Source organism: Rhinolophus ferrumequinum, chromosome 5 (assembly GCF_004115265.2).
Source record: "Rhinolophus ferrumequinum isolate MPI-CBG mRhiFer1 chromosome 5, mRhiFer1_v1.p, whole genome shotgun sequence".
NCBI lineage: Eukaryota > Metazoa > Chordata > Mammalia > Chiroptera > Rhinolophidae > Rhinolophus > Rhinolophus ferrumequinum.
Genome location: NC_046288.1, coordinates 28,361,560 through 28,385,521, shown reverse-complemented (window position 1 = coordinate 28,385,521; position 23,962 = coordinate 28,361,560). Strand labels below are relative to the sequence as shown.

The 23,962-nt window shown below is 35.1% G+C and overlaps 1 protein-coding gene and 1 pseudogene across 1 annotated transcript; one reads left to right on the top strand and one right to left on the bottom strand.

Moving 5' to 3' along the window:
- The first annotated feature begins 9,751 nt into the window (after positions 1-9,751).
- LOC117021964 (60S ribosomal protein L39-like) lies at positions 9,752-9,907 on the top strand (annotated as a pseudogene).
- A 7,052-nt stretch (positions 9,908-16,959) lies between these two features.
- On the bottom strand, positions 16,960-23,688 carry MUC7 (mucin 7, secreted). The gene is made up of 2 exons (XM_033106655.1): positions 23,630-23,688; positions 16,960-18,270 (listed from the first exon to the last, which is right to left on the bottom strand). Exons 1-2 carry the CDS (start codon positions 23,684-23,686, stop codon positions 17,581-17,583), a joined length of 747 nt encoding a protein of 248 aa, XP_032962546.1. The 5' UTR covers positions 23,687-23,688; the 3' UTR covers positions 16,960-17,580.
- Between the last annotated feature and the right edge of the window lie 274 nt (positions 23,689-23,962).

The following is a 23,962-nucleotide window of genomic DNA, read 5'->3' as shown; positions in this document are numbered from 1 at the left end:
ACTTCTTGTTAAACCTGCCTTCAGTCTTGGTTGTTTCTCAAACGTTTGTGATTATCCAAGCAGCACCTTTGTTCCTAGTGGCTCTTAGTAGCTGATGTGTACCAAGACTTGTCAGTGTCCCAAAGGGAAGGTCCTCAGTCAATATCTAGATACAGACTGATTGGAAGCCAGATGATCAGGCAGCAACTTTTAGAGTATGCAAATATAACTTTTTCAGGGGAACACTGGGGGTGTTCGTATTTCTGTCCCCTCTACATGAAGCACTGAGGGGATAGCCCATTAAGAATTGTTTTTTTGCTACTGTCCCATTGAAACTGTAAACACAGACCTTCTGGCTACCAGATCCAGGCAGTTAAGAGGTGTACCCTGGGTGGCAGCTGCAAAAACTGGGGTGCCAGACATGTGCACAAGCTCCTTTCTGGGAGATTTGGCAACTTGGAGTGAGGCAGAGGGAGAGCACAAACGTGGCACCCACTGTCTTCTGTGGTCTTTGGAGAGTATTGCACTGAGGCCCTTTGATTTGTGTTAAATTAGAAGCCCATCACACAGGTCAAAGCTTTAAGAAAATAGGCCTCTTCCACAGAAAGACTGGATGTTTCAGTCTACTGCCTCTGCATTGGGCCCTGAAGTTAGCCATGATGAGTCCAGGACAGCCCTTTAAAAACTATTCTCTGTAGCCTTGTGGGTCTCATGGATGCAAGTCCCATTGGGTTTCAAAGCTAGATGTTTTGGGGGCCAATCTCTCAGGTAGAAGTCTTAAAAGTTGAGGAGCCAGATATGATGTCCAAACCCTTCACTCTTCAAGGACAAGCTGGGAGTTGTGAGTTCCTCCCATGTTGTGTGTTGCTGCACAGCGGTGGGTTCTATGGTGAGATTGTGTCTCAGCCTCTTTTTTACATTCTGTGTGGGTTTTCTCTTGGTTGCCTGATGTGCCGGAGTAGCTCAGCTAGTTTCTGGATTTTTTTAAGAGGGAATTTTCCTGTACATAGCTGGAGATTTGCTGTGTCCATGGGAAGAGGTGAGCTCAGAAGCCTCCTTAAACACCATCTTGAACCAGAAGTCCACATTTGTTTTTTTCAAGCTTGTTCTCTAGTCAGATTCATCAGATATAATTCATGGGAACAATATATTTGGGGTTCCTTAGATTCCTAACAGTATGTATTCAGTCTTACATTTGGAGATAAATTGGACTGAATATATTTTGGTTAATATTTTATTTCTTTAAGTATCTCAAATATTTTACTTGGTTGTCTAATACAGCATAGTCAATGAAAAGACTGATATCAATCTAATTTTCTTTTTCTTAAAAGTAATTTGTTCTCTTTATCTGAATGCCTAAAGGAATTTTGGTTTTTTAATCAAAAAGGTGAATACTTACAAAGAATATAAGTGTTTCCTGCTCTGGGTTGATTTTCCCAAGTACATGTGTGGTATGCCTTTCCATCAGTAGTTTCCATTCTTCTCTTATTTAATAAATGTTTCTTGAAGTATAACTTTAAGCATTTGTTCTTAACCATTGCATTGCTTTTCTCTTTTAAGGACACCTATAATATGTATGTTGGCTCTTCCCTCCTTTCGCTATTTTCTACATCTATTACTTTCTCTTAAATCTTTTAATCTCCCCTTAAAATTTTCATTTTTGATTTAAATGTACTTTATTCCTGTTCATTTCTATTTCTCTTATGTATTTATTTGCTCATGTTTTTCTTTCCTTTTTTTTTTTAATTGTAATGCTTTTCTGAGTTCTGTAAGCTCTCTTTTAAAATTTTGGTTTTGTCCAATCATCTATTTCTAAGTTTTTCTGTTTCTGATTTACATAGTTCTTTCATAACCTTCCCCCACCATTTTGTAAACTTATTTTGATATATAGGGCCAAATTTTCCACCTGTTTTGGGGCATGTCTTTCTGGCATGCCTTCCTTAGCCATAGGATTGTTATTCTGACCGTTATTCCCTTTTGTTTTTCCTTAACAATGTTTTGAATGGGTTCTGCTATCATAATTTTTTTGCAGCTAATGCTGAGTTGGGTAGCCTGTATTGTCCTATGAAGGAGAATGTAAAACACAATAGATTTCTTAGCTTCATGGCTCTAGGATGCCCTCTTCTATTGTTATCATAAAATGTTTATAAATTATGACCTGAAAACTTTTGAGTTCTACCTTCTCTGCTCCCCTCCTCCCCCTTCATCAGCAAATTCTCTTTCCTTGACTCTACTTGTCCCTTTCCTGCTCAATTTAGATACTACTCCCAACAGTTTCTTTTTACTGTAGGGCTTCTTTTTTCTGGAAGGGAGCTTTGGTTGGTTAATTTACAGAATTCACAGAGCCTAAATTTTCTCATGTAGTTCGATGCTTTCCTGATCCTCTTGGCCTCATCAGCAAATTAAGGACATTTTATGTCTTTATGGTAAAGAGGCCACTTATTTTGCTCTAGTTACTTTCTTTAATTCTACAAATATTATTTTTTATAAAACTGGATATCATTTATTAACATACTAATGCTATATAACAGTGACAGCTGGACCCAAACATTAGCTTCTTGTAGATATGGGAAGCTGACTTTGTTAAAAAAGAAAGCTTTTCCAAATAAAATGCTTAAATAATACAAGATAGCTTGACAAATTTATGTCAACAATGATAACACTCTATCAGAAGGACCAAATATTAATATGGCAAATGCAAATGAAATGAAGTTACCAAGCTAGTCAGTATTATAAATTGTAGAAAACTTTTCTAGATTCAATGTATATCAACACAAATTATTTATGAATCTTTACAGACAAGGTCTATTCAGATTTGAAAACCAAAGGAAACGCTTATGTCCAAATTATTAAGACTCAAATATTTTACTTAAATAAAGAAAAGCAAAGAAAATGAAAATGACAACTAAATTATTTTATTTCAAAGAAGAACCACACTGTGGTGTAGCCATTCTTTGCTAGTGACACTTTGGCATAATCTAAACCTTTGAGTGAACTCCGCCCATCACTGAACAATCTGACATTTTTTGTTATACAATATTATATATAATAGAACTAGGTGCAATTTGATTCTAGTAAGAGAGAAGGCATGGCACAGCATCAAGCTGTCTCCAAAGGAAGATGATTTCTTTTTTCTTGAATATAAATATCTTTGATTCTTGAAGAGAGAGAGTTATCAGGGGTGTAAAATTTTTACTCAAACAGCAATTTTGAACTGAAGGGTGACAAGTGAATAGCTCAACATATAGATGCAATTCAATCCCATTATGTGTGCTGCCAAAAGTTCTAGCATTTGGAAAGTTCAGAGAATACAAGATTGAGAATTATCACTGTGGCTATGCAATGATGGCTGAATAAAATAAGAAGGATGAAGGATTGCAATTAATGGGACTTACCAAAAAGCTGGCAGTCAGGACCCAAAGTCCAAGAGTCAGGGATAGTGTTTTCATCCTTTCCTGTTATGCACTGAAAATGATCAGATAGTTAGCCCTCTTAGTCACATTGACAGATATACTAGTTAGGCTCAAGTTATTTAATTGAAAAAAATGCATTTGACATTTTTAAATATACTCTTCAAAGATATGGCCTTCTGGATAATGATATGAGAAAATATTCAGAAATTTTACATAAAGAAATGAAACATTTTTAAAAGTAATAAAGCCACTGTATAAATAGGTACTGGTATTTCTTTTAAAAATTATAATAGAGAGTTTGATAAATTTATGGTTAAGACTTTTTTTTTGTTAGATAATGCACTTATATCATTGTCTTTTCTAGGAATTTATTCATGAATAAAAGAAAATCATTGCCCTGTTTTCAAGTGGTGAAAACTTATTTTTCTAAAAATTGTTTAGTCTCTTTTGAAGAACTTGTCTTATTCCCCAAGAGTCTTACTAATTAAGAATTTTAAAAGTTCACATTAGTGTAGAAAGCATTTTTACATTTCCTGTACCTCCCTCCCATCACTAAGAGGAGAATCAATAAGCTATCCTCTCCTCTGTACAGCGGACTAAACTTATACACTAATCTATTTCTTTCATTGCTTCTAGATATTTTCTGTAAAATAACTAGATGGCCTTTTAAGGTTGATATAAGGAGAGAGAAAAGGTGAAAAGTACATAGATCATTAATCTTATTTTTGAATTGTGATTTTTCAACAGGGTATATATACATATATATATGTGTATATATATGTATATATACTTATATGTATACATACATACATATATACATATATACATGTGTGTGTGTGTGTGTGTGTGTGTGTGTGTATATATATATATATATATATATATATATATATATATATATATATTTAATCTCCAGATGGGGTCTCTGCTAAGTATGACCACAGATAACTATGTTTATACAATATTAATGATAGAAAGTATATCCTCATAAAAAATATGTAAGGTGAATAATTCTGGGCTCCCTATGCAGGGTTGCAGGGCAGGCTAGTATGTCATAAAGCTGGAGAAGACAATCTTGGAGGATGTGGTACTTGAGTTGGTAAAGCATAAATTCCCATGGCAGCACTGAAGAACAATCTCCTCCCACACTCCATTCCACAGTGTGGGAATCAGGTGAAGACCAAAAATGTTTCTTTATTTGTAAAAGAAAAAAAAGGACATCTTTTTCATGGACTCACCATTAGAAGTACATGTTCTAATAATGTGAAGTCACTTTGAAAGGTGTAAAATGATTTCCAATTTTAAGACCCTCATATGATTATGATCATTTTAGATATCTCAATTCCCAAATCCCCGGCTTTTTAGATTATTAAGGAGATTTTTTTTTTGCATGATTTCTCTAAGCCAGGCTCTCTGCTAGGCACAGTAGGGAATGTAGAAGTATCTAAAGCAAGTTTTGTAGTAAGAAGTTCAATGTCTAAAATAGGAGTTGTGTGTAAGATTATCTATAACAAAAACAGAAGGAAACGCAATTATTATAGAGGTGCTGGCAGAGGTATGCTTATCACTCTCCTGGCTCAGGGAAGCCTCAGATGCATTTCATCTGCTAAAGATTTCTCTTTCATATAATCTTGCTACGTGACTCGGTCCTCCCTTAATTAATGGAGTTTACAATTCTGCTTCTAGGAATTCTTTGTATCCCTTCAAGGAAATTACACTTTTTTTCAGTTTCCCTTATAAAAATTGAAAACCAGATTTCTGCTTCAAATTCTTCTCTTCAGCATGTAACTTCCATAATTTTAAAGTAAAAAAAATAGTAATAGTAATACTATAAAGCTGTCAAATTTGTATGCAAAAAGATTTGAGTAAAAGTTAAATCCAGAAATCTCAAATCCAGAGTTCCCCATGCCTACCTGAATAGGTGGGATGCTTCTTCTCATGGATAGGGCAAGATGTTTGTGAAATTCGATGGTGGCCAGTTGTCTTATGTCTCAGAATGGAAGCTGAATCAAACAACAGAGGTTTAAAAGGAACATACTGCTTCTTATAGCCTTCAGTATTTATTAGAGATAGGAGAAAGTTTCGTTGAAAGGGGAAGTCACTTCTCTGTTGATAATCTTTATCCACATAAATAAATGATGGTTACGATGTTTGGCAGCAGATCTTTTCATTCTATTCATTGCTGAGGAACACTGTGATTCTCTGAGTCACGTTCTTGCAATGAATTTTATCTTGTGGGATTAAGCTATGTAAATTCTTTTGGGTCATTGAATTACCACTGCCATTAGTACTAAGGTGCCCAGTTATTTATGGTAGCTTTGCACCCATAATATTTAATTTACCTTCCAGATAGCTAGGGACTGTGGCAAATATTTACTAAATCTTTCAAAAGCACACAGAATAGTTCCATGAGCTATCTTATTGTATAGAAAAGGCATGGAGACGTTGGCTAGATGCTCACCAAACCCATTTTTAGTTCTTGGAAACACAGCTAAACTGAATTTTCCATCATACTTGTATCTAGGGACCTTGTGTCTAGTTCTGGCCAATGGAATATGAGCAGAAGAAATGTGTGTCACTTCTAAGCTTAGCCACTAAAATATGGTCCACTTTCTCTTTCTCCATCTTTGAGCAAAATATAAAGGAAGGGAAGGAGCCAGCTAAGCAGATATCTGGGTCAAGTGAGTTGCAGGCACAGAGAATTCTGCATAGGCCCTGAGGTCAGAGAATTGTGCATAGGCTTGAAGAACAAGGAGACCAGTATAACTGAGGTGGAATTTTTTACTTCCTATCTTTACCCAAATGTTATTTTTTTTCTCAATGAGGCTTATCTTTACACTGTATTTAAAATTGCAACATGTTCTTTTCAGCATTTACTCTGTTCTCCTTGATCTTTCTTGTATGTACTTATTCCCTTTGACATACATGATATGCAGAATAATGGCCTCTAAAGATGTCTATATTCTAATCTCCAGAATCCATAAGCATGTTAGGTTGCATGACAGAAAAAAATTAAAGTAGATGCAATTAAGGTTATTAATCATTCAACTTTTAAAGAGGAAGATTATCCTGGATTCCTGGATTACCTGGTAAACCCAATCTAACCACTGGGGTTCTTAAAATTGGAATAAAGCTGTAAAAAAAAAAAAAAAAAAAGAGGTAGAAGAAGTAGACAGAAGAGAGTCAGAGGAAGAGTGACTCTGAAATAAGGCATAGAAAAATGCAACACAGCTGGCTTTGAAGATGGAGAAAACATACTCTAGAAGTTGGAAAAGGCAAGGAAATTATTCTCCATTAGAATAGTACAGAAAATACTTCAGCCCTGTCAATACCTTGATTTTATTTTGTTGAGACCCATGTCTGACATTCAACCTACAGAGCTGTGAAGAATAAATTTATGGGAGAAATTTCCAGTCAAGATAGAAGAGTAGGTAAATGCCATGCTTGTCTCCTTTCACGACCACATCAAAATTACAACTAAACTACAGAACAACCATCATTGAGAATCACCTGAAATCTAGGTGAACTGAAGCTCTACAACTAAAGACATACAGAAGAAGCCACTTTAAGACTGGTAGGAGAGGCAGAGATACAGAATGGGCTGGTCCCACACCCACATGTGACCATTCGAAATAGGGAGGGATATCTCAACTGCAGAAGTCCAAACCCTAGAGGAGTGAGGAGTCCCAGCCCCACATCAGGTTCCTCAGCCTAGGGTTCCAGTGCTGGAGAGAGAAGTCCCCATAACTTATGGCTGTGAAAACCAACAGAGATTGTGGCTGAGTGAGATGGAGAGTGACTGGAGTCCCAGGTGTTCCTCTTAAAGAGCCTATGTACAAACTTACTCACTGATGGACCCATGGGCTGTGAACACCAATGTTGGGACAACAGCAGGAAAGGTGCCTGGGACATAAGAGGAGGAACTGAGTTGTGTGGCTTCAGGGCAAAGGCTGAAGAGGCATCTTTCTCTCACATGGAGGAGCTGGCAGAGGCCATGTTTTCTTTGTGGAGTCCTCCCCCCTCCCAGCAGGCATACACAGGCAGCTTCCATCTCTGAGTCCCCATCAACCTGGCTAACACCACTTGTTCACCCTTAATTATTCCTTAAGATGCTGCTCCACCAAAGTTTGGGCACACCAAGCCACTTCCAGTGTCTTTTCCATATGAACAGCCTGTCATGGCTCATGCTGCTGACTTTCCTAAAATCTCTCAAAGTTTCACAAAACTCAAACAAACAGCATCTGGCTTCAGTATGTCTCATATCTCTAGCTGAGTAGCCCTAAGTCCACCACTAATTACAGCCAGCCTTGGTTGGCAGCTAGGTCTCTTGAGAAACCTCCAAGCCCAACACAGGCAGTGGCCATTTGTGGATTGCTTTGTGGGTCATACCAGGTGGCCATGGGCAGGCAACAAGCTGCTGCTGAACGTGGCCTGGGGTGGGGCCCCTCTCAGGAAGCCCTGGGACTGCTATGCCCAATGGTCATCTTTGGCCTGTGCTGGAGCATCACCAGTCACCTCCAAGAAAGACACACCCAAAGGGCAGACAGGGCAGGCATCAGGGCCCTGCTAAAGTGAATCTTGCTCTGTAGGGTCAACTCCTGCACAATAGCTCCTCCACTGTATTCATGGCAAGTCCTCAAAACCAATCAGCCCTAGGGTCAATTCCTTTCATTGATGTGCAAATAATAACCAAGGCTCAACTACAATAGGAGGGCACACAAAAAACACACAAGGGACTCACCTGGGGCATATGGACCAGGTGATCAGGGAGACTGTGCCACTGGTCCCACAGGATATCTACCTTATAAGGCCAATCTACTAAGACTGGGAGGCATAGCAACCCTACCTAATACATAGAAATAAACACAGGGAGGCAGCCAAAATAGGGAGACAAAGAGACATGTCCCAAATGAAAGAACAGAACAAAGTTTTGGAAAAAAAAAAAACTAAACAAAATATAGCAAGCAATCTACCAGATACAGAGCTCAAAACACTGGTTATAAGAATGCTCAGTGATCTCAGGGAGAACTTCAACAATGAGATAGGAAACATAAAAATGGAGATAGAAAACATAAAAAAGAACCAGTCATAAATAAAGAATACAATAACAAAAATGAAAAATACATTAGAGGGAATTAATAGTAGATTAGATGAAGCAGAGGACTGAATCAGTGATTTAGACGATAAGGTAGAGAAAAACATCCTATCAGAACAGCAAAAATAAAAAAGAATCCAAAAAGATGAGGATAGTTTAAGGGGCCTCTGGGACATCGAGTGTACCATCATTCACATCATTGGGGTACCAGAGGAGAAGAGAGAGAGAAAGAAATTGAAAACTTATTTGAAGAAATAATGTGGAAAACTTCCCTAACCTGACAAAGGCAATAGACATACAAGACCAGGAAATGCAGAGAGGCCCAAACAAAATAAACCCAAAGACTCCCACACAAAGATACATCATAATTAAAACGTCAAAGGTTAAAGACAAAGAGAGAATCTTAAAAGTAGCAAGAGAAAAGCAGTTAGTTACCTACAAAGGAGCTCCCATAAGACTGTCAGCTGATTTCTCAACAGAAACTTTGCAGGCCAGAAGGGATTGGCAGGAAATATTCAAAGTGATGAAAACCAAGGACCTACAACCAAGATTTTTTTTTTTTTACTGACACAGTGCTACTAACATGATCAGTTATGTTATTTTATTAGAGATAGTCTAAAATAGAGACTTCTGCTCAGTTGATCAAAATAAGGGAAAACTTACCCAAAGTGACCAGAGAGAACATTCAGAGGAGTCAAGTTTGGAGCTAGAAAAATACTGTTCATCATGAAATTCCAAAGGGCCAAGAAAGAACAGAAACAAGCAAAGTTTTATCCAGCAAAGTTATAATTTAGAGTCAAAGGACAGATAAAGAGCTTCCCAGACAAGAAAAAGCTAAAAGAGTTCATCACCACCAAACCAGTATTGCAAGAAATCTTAGAGGGACTTCTTGAAGAAGAAAACAAAGAAGGTCAAAAATATGAATAATAAAAAGGCAATGACTACATATCTATCCATAAAAGGATTAAATGCTCCAATCAAAAGACAGAGCGGCTGAACGGATAAGAAAACAAGTCCCTTACATATACTCCCTACAAGAGAATCACTTCAGACTGGTACAAAATATTCAACAGGATGAAAAGCAAGGACCAACAACCAAGATTACTCTATCCAGTAAAGCTATTATTTAGAATTGAAGTATACATAAAGAGCTTCCCAGACAAGAAAAAGCTAAAGGAGTTTATCACTATCAAACTAGGATTACAAGAAATGTTAAAGGACTCTTTCTCATGACCATTGTAGTGTGCGAAGTTGACTCTTCCTCTCCATGTCTTTTTACAAGACTTTCAGGGAAAAGCAGTTCCTGACTAAGAAACAAAAGCAGAATCAGCCCATTACCCAGTGAATTTGGATGAAAACTAGTAATAAAATCAGGTGGAACTCCAAGAAGAGACATTGGAGAAGAACTAAACTGAGTCTCTAAGGAATTGCACATGAGATGGGACACATATTTATGCTGTATCCAGGTTGCTTGGATATTACCATAACACTGAAAATTAGTTACTGGAAAAAAGAATTTTCTCTTACTATGTTTCTGCACTAGTAGGTTGGATCAGTAATAAATATGTGAGTCCTTCTTAAAAAAAAAAAGAGAAATGTTAAAAGCATTTCTTTAAGAGGAAGAGTTGGGGGGAAGAAAATAAAGATGAATAATAAAATGGCAATAACTATGTATTTATCAATAATCAATTTAAATGTAAGTGGGTTAAATGCTGCAATCAAGGACATAGGGTAGCTGAATGGATAAGAAAACATAACCCATACATATGCTGTGTACAAGAGACTCACTTCAGATCAAAAAACACACGAAGACTGAAAGTAAATGGATAGAAAAAGATATTTCATTCCAATGGAAAGGAAAAAAAAGCTGGGATAACAATGCTTACCTCAGACAAAAATAGACTTAAAAACAAAGGTTATAATAAGAGATAAAGAGGGGCATTACATAATGATAAAGGGATTAATCGTTATATCCAGCAAGAGGATGTAACCCTTGTAAACATTTATGGACCCTACACAGAAACACCCAAATATATAATGGAAATATTGACAAATAAAGGGAGAGATCAACAGTAACACAATCATAGGGGATTTTAACACCACATTGACACTAATGGACAAATCTTCCAGACAGAAAATCAACAAAGAAACAGTGGACTTAAATGACACATTAGACTGGATTTATTTAATTGATATTTTTAGAGCATTTCACCCCAAAGCAGCAGAATATACATTCTTTTCAAGTGCACAAGGAACATTTTCCAAAATAGACCACATATTGGGCCACCAAACAAGTCTTAATAAATTTAAGAACATTGAAATCATATCATGTGTCTTCTTTGACTACAATGGTATGAAACTGAAAATCAATTACCAGAAAAAACTGAAAAACACAAACACATGGAATCTAAATAACATGCTAATGAATAATGAATGGGTCAACAATGAGATCAAAGAATAAATAAAAAGATACCTTGAGACAAATAAAAATGAAAACAAAATCACCCAAAATCTATGGGATACAGTGAAAGTAGTCCTAAGAGGGAAATTCATAGCAATATAGGCCTACATCAAGAAACAAGAGAAAACTCAAATAAACACTCTAAGCTTACAGTCAAAGGAACTAGATAAAGAACAGCAAACAAAGCCCAAAGTGAGTAGAAGGAAGGAAAATATAAAGAGTGGAAATAAATGAAATAATATAAAAAAATATAATAGTTCAATGAAACCAAGAGCTAGTTCTTTCAAAAGATAAACAAAATTGATAAATTTTTTAAAAATTAAAGTTTATTGGGGTGACAATTATTAGTAAAATTACATAGGTTTCAAGTGTACAATTCTGTAATCACCATATATATATCACATTGTGTGTTCACCACCCAGGGGACCTGAATAGACATTTCTCCAAAGAGGATATACAAATGGCCAATAGACATATGAAAAAATGCTTAACATCACTAATAATCAGATAAATGCAAATAAAAACCACAATGAGGTATCACCTCACACCAGTTAGAATGGCTATCATTAACAAGACAAATAATAACAAGTGTTGGAGATGCTGTGGAAAAAATTGATAACTTTTAACCAGACTCATCAAGAAAAAAAGAGAGAGAGTTCTCAAATAAGTAAAATCAGAAATGAAAGAGGAAAAGTGACAACTGACAACACAGAAATACAAAGGATTATTAGAAAATATTATGAACAATTATATGCCGAAAAATTGGACAGTGTGGAAGAAATGGATAAATTCCTAGAAATACAATATTTTAAGACTGAATCAGGGAGAAACAGATAATCTGAACCAATGGATTACTCCTGAGGAAATCGAATCAGTAATCAAAAAACTTCCAAAAACAAAAGTCTTGGACTGGATAGCATCACAGGTGAATTTTACTAAACATTCAAAAAAGAATTAATACCTATCCTTCTCAAACTATACCAAAAAATTTCAAGAGGAGGGAAAATCTGTCACCCTCATTTTATGAGGACACAATTACCCTGATTCCAAAATCAGTCATAGACATTACAAAAAAAATTATAAATTGATATCCCTGATCAACATAGATGTGATATTAGTAAACCAAATTCAGCAGTATATTAGACCATACACTGTGATCAATTGGGACTTATTCCTGGCATGCAGCATTGGTTCAGTATCTGGAATTCAATCAACATGATATACCACATTAAAAAAAAGAAAGATAAAAATCATATGATCAGATCAATAGATGCTGAAAAAGTGTTTGGCAAAATCCAGCACCCATTTATGAAAAAAACATTCAGCAAAATAGGAATAGAGAGACCAGACCTCAACATAATAAAGGCCATATATGACACCCACAGCTAACATCATACTCAATGAGGAAAATCTAAAAGCATTCTTCTTAAGATCAGGAATAAGACAAGGATGCCCACCATCACCACTTTTATTCATCATAGTATTGGAAGTCCTAGACACAGCAATCAGACAAGAAAAAGAAATAAAAGACATCCAAATAGGGCAGAAAGAAGCAAAAATGTCATTTTTTTGCAGATGATATGATACTATATAAAGATAATCAGAAATATTCCACCAGAAAACTATTAAAATGGATAAATGAATTCAGTAAAGAAGCAACGTATAAAATTAATATTTAAAAAATCAACTGCATTTGTATACACCAATAATGAGCTATCAAAAAGTAAAATTAAGAAAACAATCCCATTTACAATTGCATCAAAAAACCCCTAGAAATAAATTTGACCAAGGAGGTAAAAGACCAGTACTCAAAAAACTCCAAGACACTGAAGAAAGAAATTGAAGAAGATACAAATAAATGGAAGCATATACCATGCTCATGAGTAGAAGAATTAACATTGTTAATTGTCCATATTACCCAAGGCAATCTATAGATTTAATGCAATCTTTATCAAAATAACAATGACATTTTCCACAGAACTAGAACAAATAATCTTAAAATTCATATGGAACCACAAAAGACCCTGAGTAGCCACAACAATCTTGAGAAAGAAGAACAAAATTGGACATATCACAATATCTGATATCAAAATATACTTCAAGGCTATTGTAATCAAACCAACATTGTACTGGTATAAAAACAGACACATAAATCAGTGCAACAGAATAGGGAGCCCAGAAACAAACTCATGTCTATATGGTCAATTAATTTATGACAAAGATGGCAAGAATATATAATGAGGTAAAGACAGTCTATTCAATAAATGGTGCTGGGAAAACTGGACAATACATGCAAAAAAAAAAAAAACAACAAAAGAAACTGAACTACCTTCTTACATCATATATAAGAATAAACTCAAAGTGAATTGAAGAGTTAAAGATAAGATCTGAAACCATTAACTTCTAGAAGACAACATAGGCAGTAAACTTTCTGACATTGCTCTTAGTGATATATTTTTTGTCCTCTCTCTGGGGCAAGAGAAACAAAGAAAAAAAACCAAATGAATGGGACTACATCAAACTAAAAAGTTTTTGCACAGCAAAGGAAACCATCAACAAAATGAAAGACAGCCTACTGAATGAGAGAAGATATTTCCCAGTGATATATCTGATGAGGAGTTAATATCCAAAATTTATAAAGAACTCATACAACTAAACACCAAAACAAACAAAAAAATCAATTAAAAAAATGGACAGAGTACCTGAACAGACATTTCTTCAAAGAGGACATACACATGGCCAATAGATATATGGAAAGACGCTCAATATTGCTAAGCATCAGAAAAATGCAAATTAAAATCACAATGAGATACCACCTCACACCTGTCAAAGTGGCCATCATCAATAAATCAACAACAAGTATTGGTAAGGATGTGAAGAAAAGGGAACCCTCTTGCACTATTGGTGATTGCAAATTAATGCAACCATTATGGAAAATGGTTTGGAAGTTCCTTAAAAAATTAAAAATAAAACCACCTTTTGACCCAACAATTCCACTTCTGGGTATTTATCCGAAGAAACCCAAAACACTAATTTGAAAAGATAAATGCACCCCTATGTTCACTGCAGCACTATTTACAATAGCCAAGAGATGGAAGCAATTCAAGTACCCATCAGTAGACAATTGGATAAAGAAGATGTGGTACATATATACTATGGAATATTGCTCAGCCATATAAAAGAATGAAATCTTTCCATTTGTGACAACAGGGATGAACCTAGAGGGTATTAGGCTAAGTAAAATAAGTCAGACTGAGAAAGACAAATACCATGTGATTTCACTTATATGTAGACTGTAAAGAACAAAATAAATAAACAAGCAAAATAGGGACAGACTTATAGGTACAGAGAGCAAACTGATGGTTGCCAGAGGGGAGGTTGGTTGGAGACCTGGGTGAAAGACGAGAAGTGATTAAGAAATACCAAGTGGTGGTTACAAAATAGTCATGGGAATGTAAAGTACAGCATAGAAAATATAGTCAATAGGGTTACAACAACTATGTATAGTGCCAATTGGGTACTAGACTAACCGGAGGGATCATTGCATAAATTATATAAATGTCTAACCGCTATGCTGTACACCTGAAATTAATATAAAATAATATTGAACGTCAACTGTAATTGAAAAAAATAATTAAGAAAATGTTCTTAAGGAAAAGAGAGAAGCTAAGAGTCCTAGTTAAAAAAAGTGACGTGAAGACAAAGCAGACAGAGATTAAAAGATGCTATGTAGCTGTCTTTGAAGAAAGACGATGGGGCCATATTCCAGGAATGCAGGTGTCCTTGAGAAGCTTGCAAGGAAACATTTTTTTCCCCTAGAACTTCCAGAAAGAATACAATCCTACCAACACCTTGATTTTAGGACTCCTGGCCTTCAAAACTGTAAAACAGTACATTTATATTGCTTTAAGTCCACTATGTGTGTGGTAGTTTGTCAAAGCAACAATAGGAAAGGAATCATGTATTATCATTAAGAGTGGTAATTTTTAATTCATTAGCTGGTTTATCTTTAAAAATCATAAACACCGTATTCATACACACTAAAAGGAAAATTTTCTGAGCATTTTAATGATCCACTTTTTTCTTCCATAATGTACAACTAAATAAAAAATATAATTTTATCTTATTAAAAGTCATGGAAGTCTTAGAAATTTTGCCTAAACTTCTAATTTTCTTTCTTTGAGGGCATTCAGTGGTTTTATTAGGAAGTAAAGTGTGCTAAGTTCCAGTGTCTTTTAAAATTTGCAGGTTTTAAGCTTTCATTTTCAGGACAATCATTATGAATAATGCATTAGATTCTGTAATTTTTGTTGCATTTTGCACATTTTACTTTCTTCCCTCAGTGGGGCTCAAATTTTAGCTGAGGTTTGTTGATTATAGTCAAAAATTTTAATCAAATTTATCACCCTTTATACTTTTAGATCTAGCAATGGAACTTAAACCATGCCTCTATATTTCTTACTTCATTCTTTTCTTTCAGTAATAAAGTGAGCTATTTTAAAGGCAATTTCTAAAAGTTCAGTTAAAATATTGTAATTGTCACAAACTTTAAAAATGTTGATCTGTATATTCTCACAAAAAATAGTGAAGTTTTGAGATTCTTTTGTCAACAAGAGATAAAATTCTCCCTCATTTTGCTTCCCATCTATTTAGTCACATCATGTTAGTAAACAGAATTTGTATAATATTAACCTTCTTTCTACAATGATAAAAAACATAATCATATACCAGAAAATTAATACTAATAAGCCATAGATCAACTAACCCATTTCTGATCAATGCATGTATCAACCACTTCCCTTTCTCTGTCTCTCACAATGCTCAAGGAAATTGGGTATGTTTGTTGTAATGGACACAGTTCTTACTGAGGATAATGTGATTAATTCTTCTATTCTATTCTATTCTATTCTATTCTATTCTATTCTATTCTATTCTATTCTATTCTATTCTATTCTATTCTATTCTATTCTATTCTTTTCCATTCCGTTTCATGCCATGCCATGCCATGCCACGCTATGCCACGCCACTCCACTCCCCATGTTGACTTAGAATTCCAATTCATATAAATGAAGTGTATGCTGATTATTGTGAAGTCCTTAGTCAAAGGATGTTATATTTTAGCCATTCTAAACCTGGGGAGTATTCCTTAAGAAAGTTACTATTCTTCTTTTAAAATAATTCAAAGGTACTCTGAGGTACTCTAAGATGAAACTGAAAGGAACAGAGTTAAGTGAGAGGGATGGGGGTTTTTAATTGTCAGTCTGAGAAGCATAGGGCAAATAAAGAATTTGGGTTGGAAACATAAATTAATAAGTAAGATTAAGTAAAGATTAAGTTAATTTAAGTAAATAACCACTTTGTTTGAAAGATGAAAAAAAACTGATGTTCAGAGATATTGGGTGCTCTATCCAGGTCACTGGCTAATTAGTGGCAAAGTTGACAATAATGCAAATCTTTATTTAGGACTCTTTTTACCCATCTCAGAATGGAGCTTCCAAAGAGACACAATGAAAACAGCATGCTGAGTGATTTCTTTATTAGTTGGCAAAAAATTTACGAACAATCATCAGAGTTGTTAGTAATATTGACAGAAAATAAAAATACCTCCATATTCCAATTAACATTATCTCTATATACCAACTAGATAGTTTTTATTCTACTGACTAAAATCCGGGTTTATTTTCAGACGGTTTTGCAAACTTGACGCCAGAACAGTACTTTGGCATGGTTTTCTTTAAAACATATACAAATATATGACCAAGAGTTTTAGAAACTATTTCACTGTTGAATACATATCACATTGAATTACTGTAAATTAATTGAATTAGTAATAAGTTGAATAAATTGAATAGTAAAATATTATGAGCAATATGTGAACATACACAAAAAGTCTTCTTGTAGTTCACAGAGGCTAGAATCAAGCACATCAGATTGAAATTAACTTAGATATAATACAATAAATGTTAATCATGAAAACTAAATGATTAAATGCTCTCAAAAATTTAGTGTCGGAATTGTAGTTTGTGCTTGGCTGCCCATTTTTTTCACTCCAAATCTTCACTTCAAATAAATTTTCCCTGTTCTTGGTTCACATTTTGTGGAATGGAATTTTATTTTGAGTTTTAAGATGATGGTTTAAAGGTTTAAAGGGTTTTTGTCATTAATCAGTAATACAATGACAGGTCTATCTATAGAAAATTAGATGTCTTTGTTCATTTAGGAGACCTAATTTTCCCCCTTTCTATTTGTGGGATTAGATAATTTAGGTGGGTTTTTGATTGGGGGATACATTATAGTTACCTTATCATTTCCAAAATTTAGGAAAAAGTAAATGATTGCCAATCAGTATAATTTTCTCTTTATATCTAATGGCCTTCCACCCCCACCCTACAGGGTTATCTCTGTAGGTTCTACAAATTGATCTTAAGTCCTGGTCATGTGATTGATTTGTGGGCTAGAGGTGGTTTTTGTTGTTATTAGGTCATTTGAGGTAAATACATTCAAAGATTAGTGATAGTGCTTTAAATTTAAGAAATATTATAATTTCACTTTGAGATTAGTGGTAAAAGCAAAGGTGGTAGTTCTGCACTCATAAATCATATCTAATGACAGAACACTTCACAATGTGTGATGTACTATGTGCCATTTATAATATCAGAAATGTGCTTTGCTATCTTATAAGTATATTCCCAGAAACGAAAAATTGCCTTTTGGACAGAAGGTGAAGTTGTTTGTTCAAGTGTAGTAATTTGAATAGTGACTGGAATCCTAGTTTGGGTTGTGGATGCAGCTGTAGTTTTGGAAGTTTCAGGTTCAAGGGTGGTTGCTGAAAATTTAAGAGTGGTATTTGGGGAAGCTGTGGTCTCCGGTGGAACTGAGGAAGGTTGTGGTGCAGCTGCAGAAGAGTCTGTGGCGACATCACTTTCTCCTGCAGATACAGTGCTAACATTCTGAACAAGAGGAGTCTCAACTGGAGAGGGAGCAATTTTGGCAGAAATAGATGTGGGACTACTTCCCACTTCTAATTTTGGTAGAAGTAGATGTGGGATTTGGGTGGTAGACTTTAAGGTATTCTTGTTGACTGCCATATCATTTTCAACTGAACACTTAGGTATCCAGGGATATTTTGGGAGTATGAATTTTCTCCTCTTTGAGTTTGAAGGTTTTTGGCGTTTGTATTGATGAAAAAGGGCCTGCTTTTGAATTAGTTGTATCAAGTGAGATCGGAATTTGGGATGAAATGGTGGTTGATGGTATGAAATAAATCCAGGGTTATTATTTTTTTTGTGATATATTTTCCATCGCAGATGTTGTCCTTCACTGAGCTGTAGAGAAGAAAGAAAGTGCATAAGTGAAAACATTTATTGATTTATCAACTATGGGTTTATTGCTGAATGTGTGATCGGCAGTATTTGTGGAGTTTTGGGATTGGAAACAAGATTGCAGTGGGTTGAGTGATTTTTTTTTTTCTAAGTTCATCAAATCTCAGCAACGATTTGCTATAAGAAAGTTTTATTTTGTCAAGTGCTTTGTTTTTTTGCAGCTAGCTAGGATGGGTACATTCCTGTGGCCTGAAGTCTGGAGGACTAGCTAGATCTGCGTTTTTGCGCTTGTAGTTTCTGCTTTCTTTGGTAGAAACAGTCAAGTTATTGCCTGAGGCCTGAGCAAAAGGGTTCCCTCCCATAAAACTTCAGTGAAAGATAGTCAACTGAAATCCGGGAGTCTTTTCTGAATCACATCCCTCATATCTATCACCATCAAAGAACAAAACAAAACAAGCAACAACAAAAACCCAAAAAACCAACTTAACAAATATCCGACCTCAATTTCTTATCTTCCATATCACAGCAAACTTAGGTTTTAACCTTTTTAAATTAGGGAAAGAACTTTATTACCTTTTACCTTTATCATTATAAAAATCAGAATTACAGAAACTCAGGGTCCATGAATCCTATGATATTGTGAAAACCTTTTGAATGTTTATTCTTGTCTACATAGAGGACCTACGGCTTTCATGATTTCGCAAAGGTGTTCACATCTGAAAAGAACACTGATGTTGCCCAATTGTACATGATACTTGATCTTTATCTAATACACCTGGATGGCATTTCAGCCTATGCTTGTCAAGTTCTGATTGGGAACTCACTACCATATCTCCCAAGGTGGCCTGCTAGAGAGTTCTTGATACTGAGTGGAAGTTTGTTTCTTAGGATTTTCATTCTTAACTGAATAGTGATTTATTTCTTCAGATTTCCATTCCCGGTCCTAATTTTATGCTTTGGCAGCATATAGAAGATCCCGGAGCACTTCAAAATTTGAAAATATATGCCATGTCATCTAGATCTATGTTCTGCAAGATAAACATTTTTAGTTCCTTTATCTGTTGCAGACTTTGAGTTAGAGTATCATCACTGTTTTAGTTTCTTATCTCTAAACATACTGCGATTTGTCTATATATTTTTTTCGTATATTCTGTCTTATACTAGAATTTTGTTTATTTATTTTTAAAATTAGTTTCAGGTGTACATAGGAACATGATAGACATTTATACCCCCTCACAAAGTGATAACCCCCACCCCCCAAGCTACTACCCCTCTTGTATAGCAGTTACAATACCATTGACTATCTTCCTTATGCTATACTCCATACTAGAATTTTAAATTATCAATTATATTAACTCAAATTGCAGAAAAGAAATTTAGCATACGGATAAGGAGGCATATCCCAAAGTTACAAGCAAGGATAGGTTGCGTTTTTCCTCCTGAGAATTTCTACGTAAACCCTTTTTAGACCACCAAATAGATCAATCATTCCAGTCCTGCACTGTAAAGTTGTCTTCAAAGACAGAGTTTTGCACAGGTAATGTGACAACTTCTGAGAGACTACCAGAGTTGTTCAGCTAAGATAGCTTCCTCAGAGGCTAATATACCCAGACTTGAAAATAACTTCAGAAAGCATTAATTGTTTCTTTAAAAATTAAATTATCCAGGACATTTTAATTCCTAAGCAAGAACATTCAAGAGTTAAAATAATGGGTTTTGATCCACATAACGTTGATGTTTTTCAGATCTCTCTTAAAAGGGTGTAGAATTCCAGAATCTGTAGCTCTGAACCCAGCTGCTCCGCGTATCATGGAACCTATCAGGAGATTCTCTCCATTAGAGGGCAGTAGGTCTCTAAGATAAAATAAGCAGGTCATGTCATTCAAGCAAATCTTTCCCTGGAGATTCAAATGGAATCCAGATAATCACAAAACTGCTCTGATGGAAGCAGGATTGGGGGCTTTGCATCCCACCGGCTCAGTCTCCGCCTTTTGAGGTGGTTTCTGAGGGTGACGTAAAGATCTCCCATATGTTAAAGGAACATGTTTGAAACACACTGCTGTAGACCAACAATGTCCTGTGTCTGCCATTAAATAATTGAATGACTTTGGGCAAATTGCTTAATTTCAGTAGATCTCATTTTACTTATTTATGAAATGATTAAGAGTAAATTAAATTCCAGATCCAAAATATAATTCTATGACATCTATGCTTTTAAAAAATTATGGTGTTCATTTCCTTAGTGAGATTGATTGGCTTCAAGAGAGCAGGGATTTTGTTCTGTTAATCTCTGTATGCCTATACATAGAACTATACTTGGCACATAACAGACACCTTTAAATATTTATTGAATGACCAAATACATGGAATTGATAATAAACAAAGTGATTTCTCATTGAATAAAATCCTAACATTTAAAGGTGTTTATTAAGATGTGAAATTCTTTCAGCTATTTTAATTTAGGTGACCAAAATAATATCTACCATGTTTTGATATGAAAGCAAATTAATTATATTTTAATGTTAGCTTAACATAGAACATATATCAAATGATCAGTTTGGCTAGTTTATTTAAAATATATTGACGAATTATTATGATTGGCAGTTATAGATGGCTTTAACAAAACTTATTGAGTAGAATTGGGCTTAGGCAAACTTGACAGGGGGAGCTGAAAATGCTAAGATTTTGAGATTAATGACTAAAGAATCAAGGTGCTTATAATCAATATAGATAAACCAGGAAGAGAGTATTAAAGATATCTCATTTGCCTATTCACATCTGTTATTTTTTGTAAACAAAAATCCTTATATAGCACTTAGTTTGTGTCAGGCCCTATTCTAAGTGGTTTACAAATATAAATTTACTTAATTCCTTAGCAACACCATAAGGTGGGTGCTATTATTATCCTTATTATACAGATGAGAAAACTGAATCCCAGAGAGTTTAAGTAACTTTTAGGAGAATGTGTCTGCACATGCAAACTACACTTTTGATGGGAGAAGTGTGGGAGAAGAGGTGAGGTGAGGAGCGAGGGGAGAATGGACTGGAGTCAGGGAGGGGGAAGTGCAGAGGGGTACATGACACCTGGAGCAAGAAAGGAGGGGTAGAAGGGAGCTGAAAATTGCTAAAATAGCTAGAGGAATGCTAAATTTTGGGAGATGAAAGAGTAGGAAAAAATTGGCCATGAAAGAAATAGAGAAATAGAAAGAAAGAGGACTAGAAGAGTACAGGGTCAAAATGGCACTTACTTGAAATTAGAAAACACACTAAATGTTTTCATTTTTGGTTACTAGCCTATTTTAGTGATCATTTGAAAACCTGTAATTCTTTTCCAAATAGAAAGAAAGCAGTATATTTAAGTAATGTTATATTTAACAGAGTTTCTATCTGATTCTAGAATACGTCCCCTTAGTCTTTTGGGGGGCATCTGAAAGAAAGGGTCCAGACTATCTGTTCCCTGAAATCACTCCACAGAGGCAGTGTAGGTTGTTACCAGAACTCCAGGGCTGGTCTTCTCTGACTGTGGGCTGGTGCCAATCTCTGGTACATGCTGTGTTTTCTAAGGATCAAGTCAAGGTATTCCCGCACTACCTCCTCATAGTCAATGTCTTTGGAAATTCTTTCTCTCACTAGAGGCATTTTGAGAATTGGGCAGTTTAAAGAGTTTTATTGATCCCGAACTTGTGGAGGGATGATTCGTTAGATACCTGGATTTATAGAAAGCATCAAGGGCCTCCTTAAAACAACAACAAGCTTTAGTCATTCCACAACTACACAGTTATTTGTGTTGATAGAAACATCATTTCTTTCCATCTAAAGGTGTTCAGTAACCAAAGTAATAAGTAAACTTTGAATTATTAAAAAGTTAATATCACCAGGCATATTCAGATCTTAAATCCTTATCAGCTAATATATAAATACAGATTATAAGAATTTTACAGTCATAATTTTTACATCTATGCTATGCTTTTCAGTTTATAAATACATGCATTCTCATTTACTGTTAAACTGCCTAGTAAACCATATACTATTATTCTATTTTCACATGAGGCAATTGGGGCCCTATAGATAGATTGTAGTTCAAGATTCATCTGGATGTTCAGATAATGAGCTTAAGCCCACATCTTCTGAGCTCAATTTTAGTGCACTTTTTGCTACAAGCACAGAAATCAGCACTAGGGTCCAAGGAAAAAACCCAAGATGTTTTCTTCCCCCTTGAGGGGGGATATTTTGTGATAAGAGGGGATATGAGAGTATCCAAGAGAAAATTCTATCTATCTTATCAGTTCTCCTGCTTTCTCTACTTTTTACAGTCATACTGTTCTGAGGCTATTCAACCTCATTCAATAAATCTACATTCCACTTCTTGACGCTTCCTTCAAATTTGTCAAAATAAAAGTGAACAAATACATACAGGTATGTAGTCTTAGAAATAAATATGGTTATTTGTTATACTATGTGTCATCTTGAATCATTAATTTTGATCTTCATTTCTGTAGACCCTAAATATCTTAAAGATAGGGTCTATTTTGTAATCTTCTCTTTGTTTTGGAAACCATACTTTTCTGTCCCCTTTTGTGATTCCTCCATTTTCTCTACTGTCCATTTCCAAACTTTTTACATTTTCTCTCTAAGTGATCTTGTAAGGTGCCATGCTTCAAATATGTTCGAAATATAGACTTCACCCCTTGACTTCTTTGTGAACTGCAGACAGTATATATCCAGCTGCCTCTTAACATCTCCTTGTAGGAATCTGATAGCCATATCAAACTTAACATGTTTGAAAGAGAACTCTTTTGTTCATTTCTCTTTTACTACACACCAAATCCAGCAGAAGTTATGGTAGATTTAATCACCAAAACTTATCTTAAATACACACTCATGTTTTATTTTAGTTGCTGATATTTAGTAGAAGTCATTATTTTTTATCTGGACCACTGCTATATCCTCTTGACTGGACTCTTTACCTCAACTTCTGCCTCCGATAATCTGTTTTCTCCCCAGAACCCATGTCATTTCCCTGCGGACACCCTAATCGTTCTGAGGTGTCCTAATATAGTGAGAATGGAATCCATATTCTACATCAATAAGGCCCTATAGGATCCGTTTTCTGCATCTCCATACAATTTCATCACATCCATGATAAAGTTGGTACAACATAAATGATTATCATAAATGATTAAATGAAATGAATAATTTCCTTGTGCTTTAATTATCTGTTGTCTTATGTTTCACAGAAAACAAAATATACCAAGCTTCTTAGATTCAGGAAATTGCATGTTATACTTTTGAAGTCTCAAGTATACACACTAAATATTTGTTACTGATGCATAAGATAAAAGTTATTTGGGAGGGTACTTACTGTGAAGCAAGCACTGAGTGCACAAATGCACACTAGCAGTGGCACAGTTTTCATCATTTGTGGTTGGCTCCTGGAAAAAGCAGAAGAATGGCTCACTATTAGTTATATTATTGAGGGACAGGGACACATTTTGGTAAATGACTTGTTTTTGTTAGAAAGTACAGTTTCAAAGAGAGTAATTGTTCCTGAAAATTATATTTTTTATGTATGTATTTACTCCACAGTGGTGAGGCAAAATTGCTTCAAGATAATACACATTTTTTCAGAGAGAAAGCAATAGAAGAGAGTCAAGAAATTCTTACTGTAATTAGCTCATAGAATGAGCATTTTCTA

Excerpts from the sequence above, each read along its gene's own strand:
- MUC7 (XM_033106655.1), bottom strand. The coding sequence starts at position 23,686 with ATGATGAAAACTGTGCCACTGCTAGTGTGCATTTGTGCACTCAGTGCT. Across the intron at positions 18,271-23,629 it reads CACTCAGTGCTTGCTTCACA|CTCAGTGAAGGACAACATCT; the intron begins GTAAGTACCCTC and ends TCTTCTCTACAG.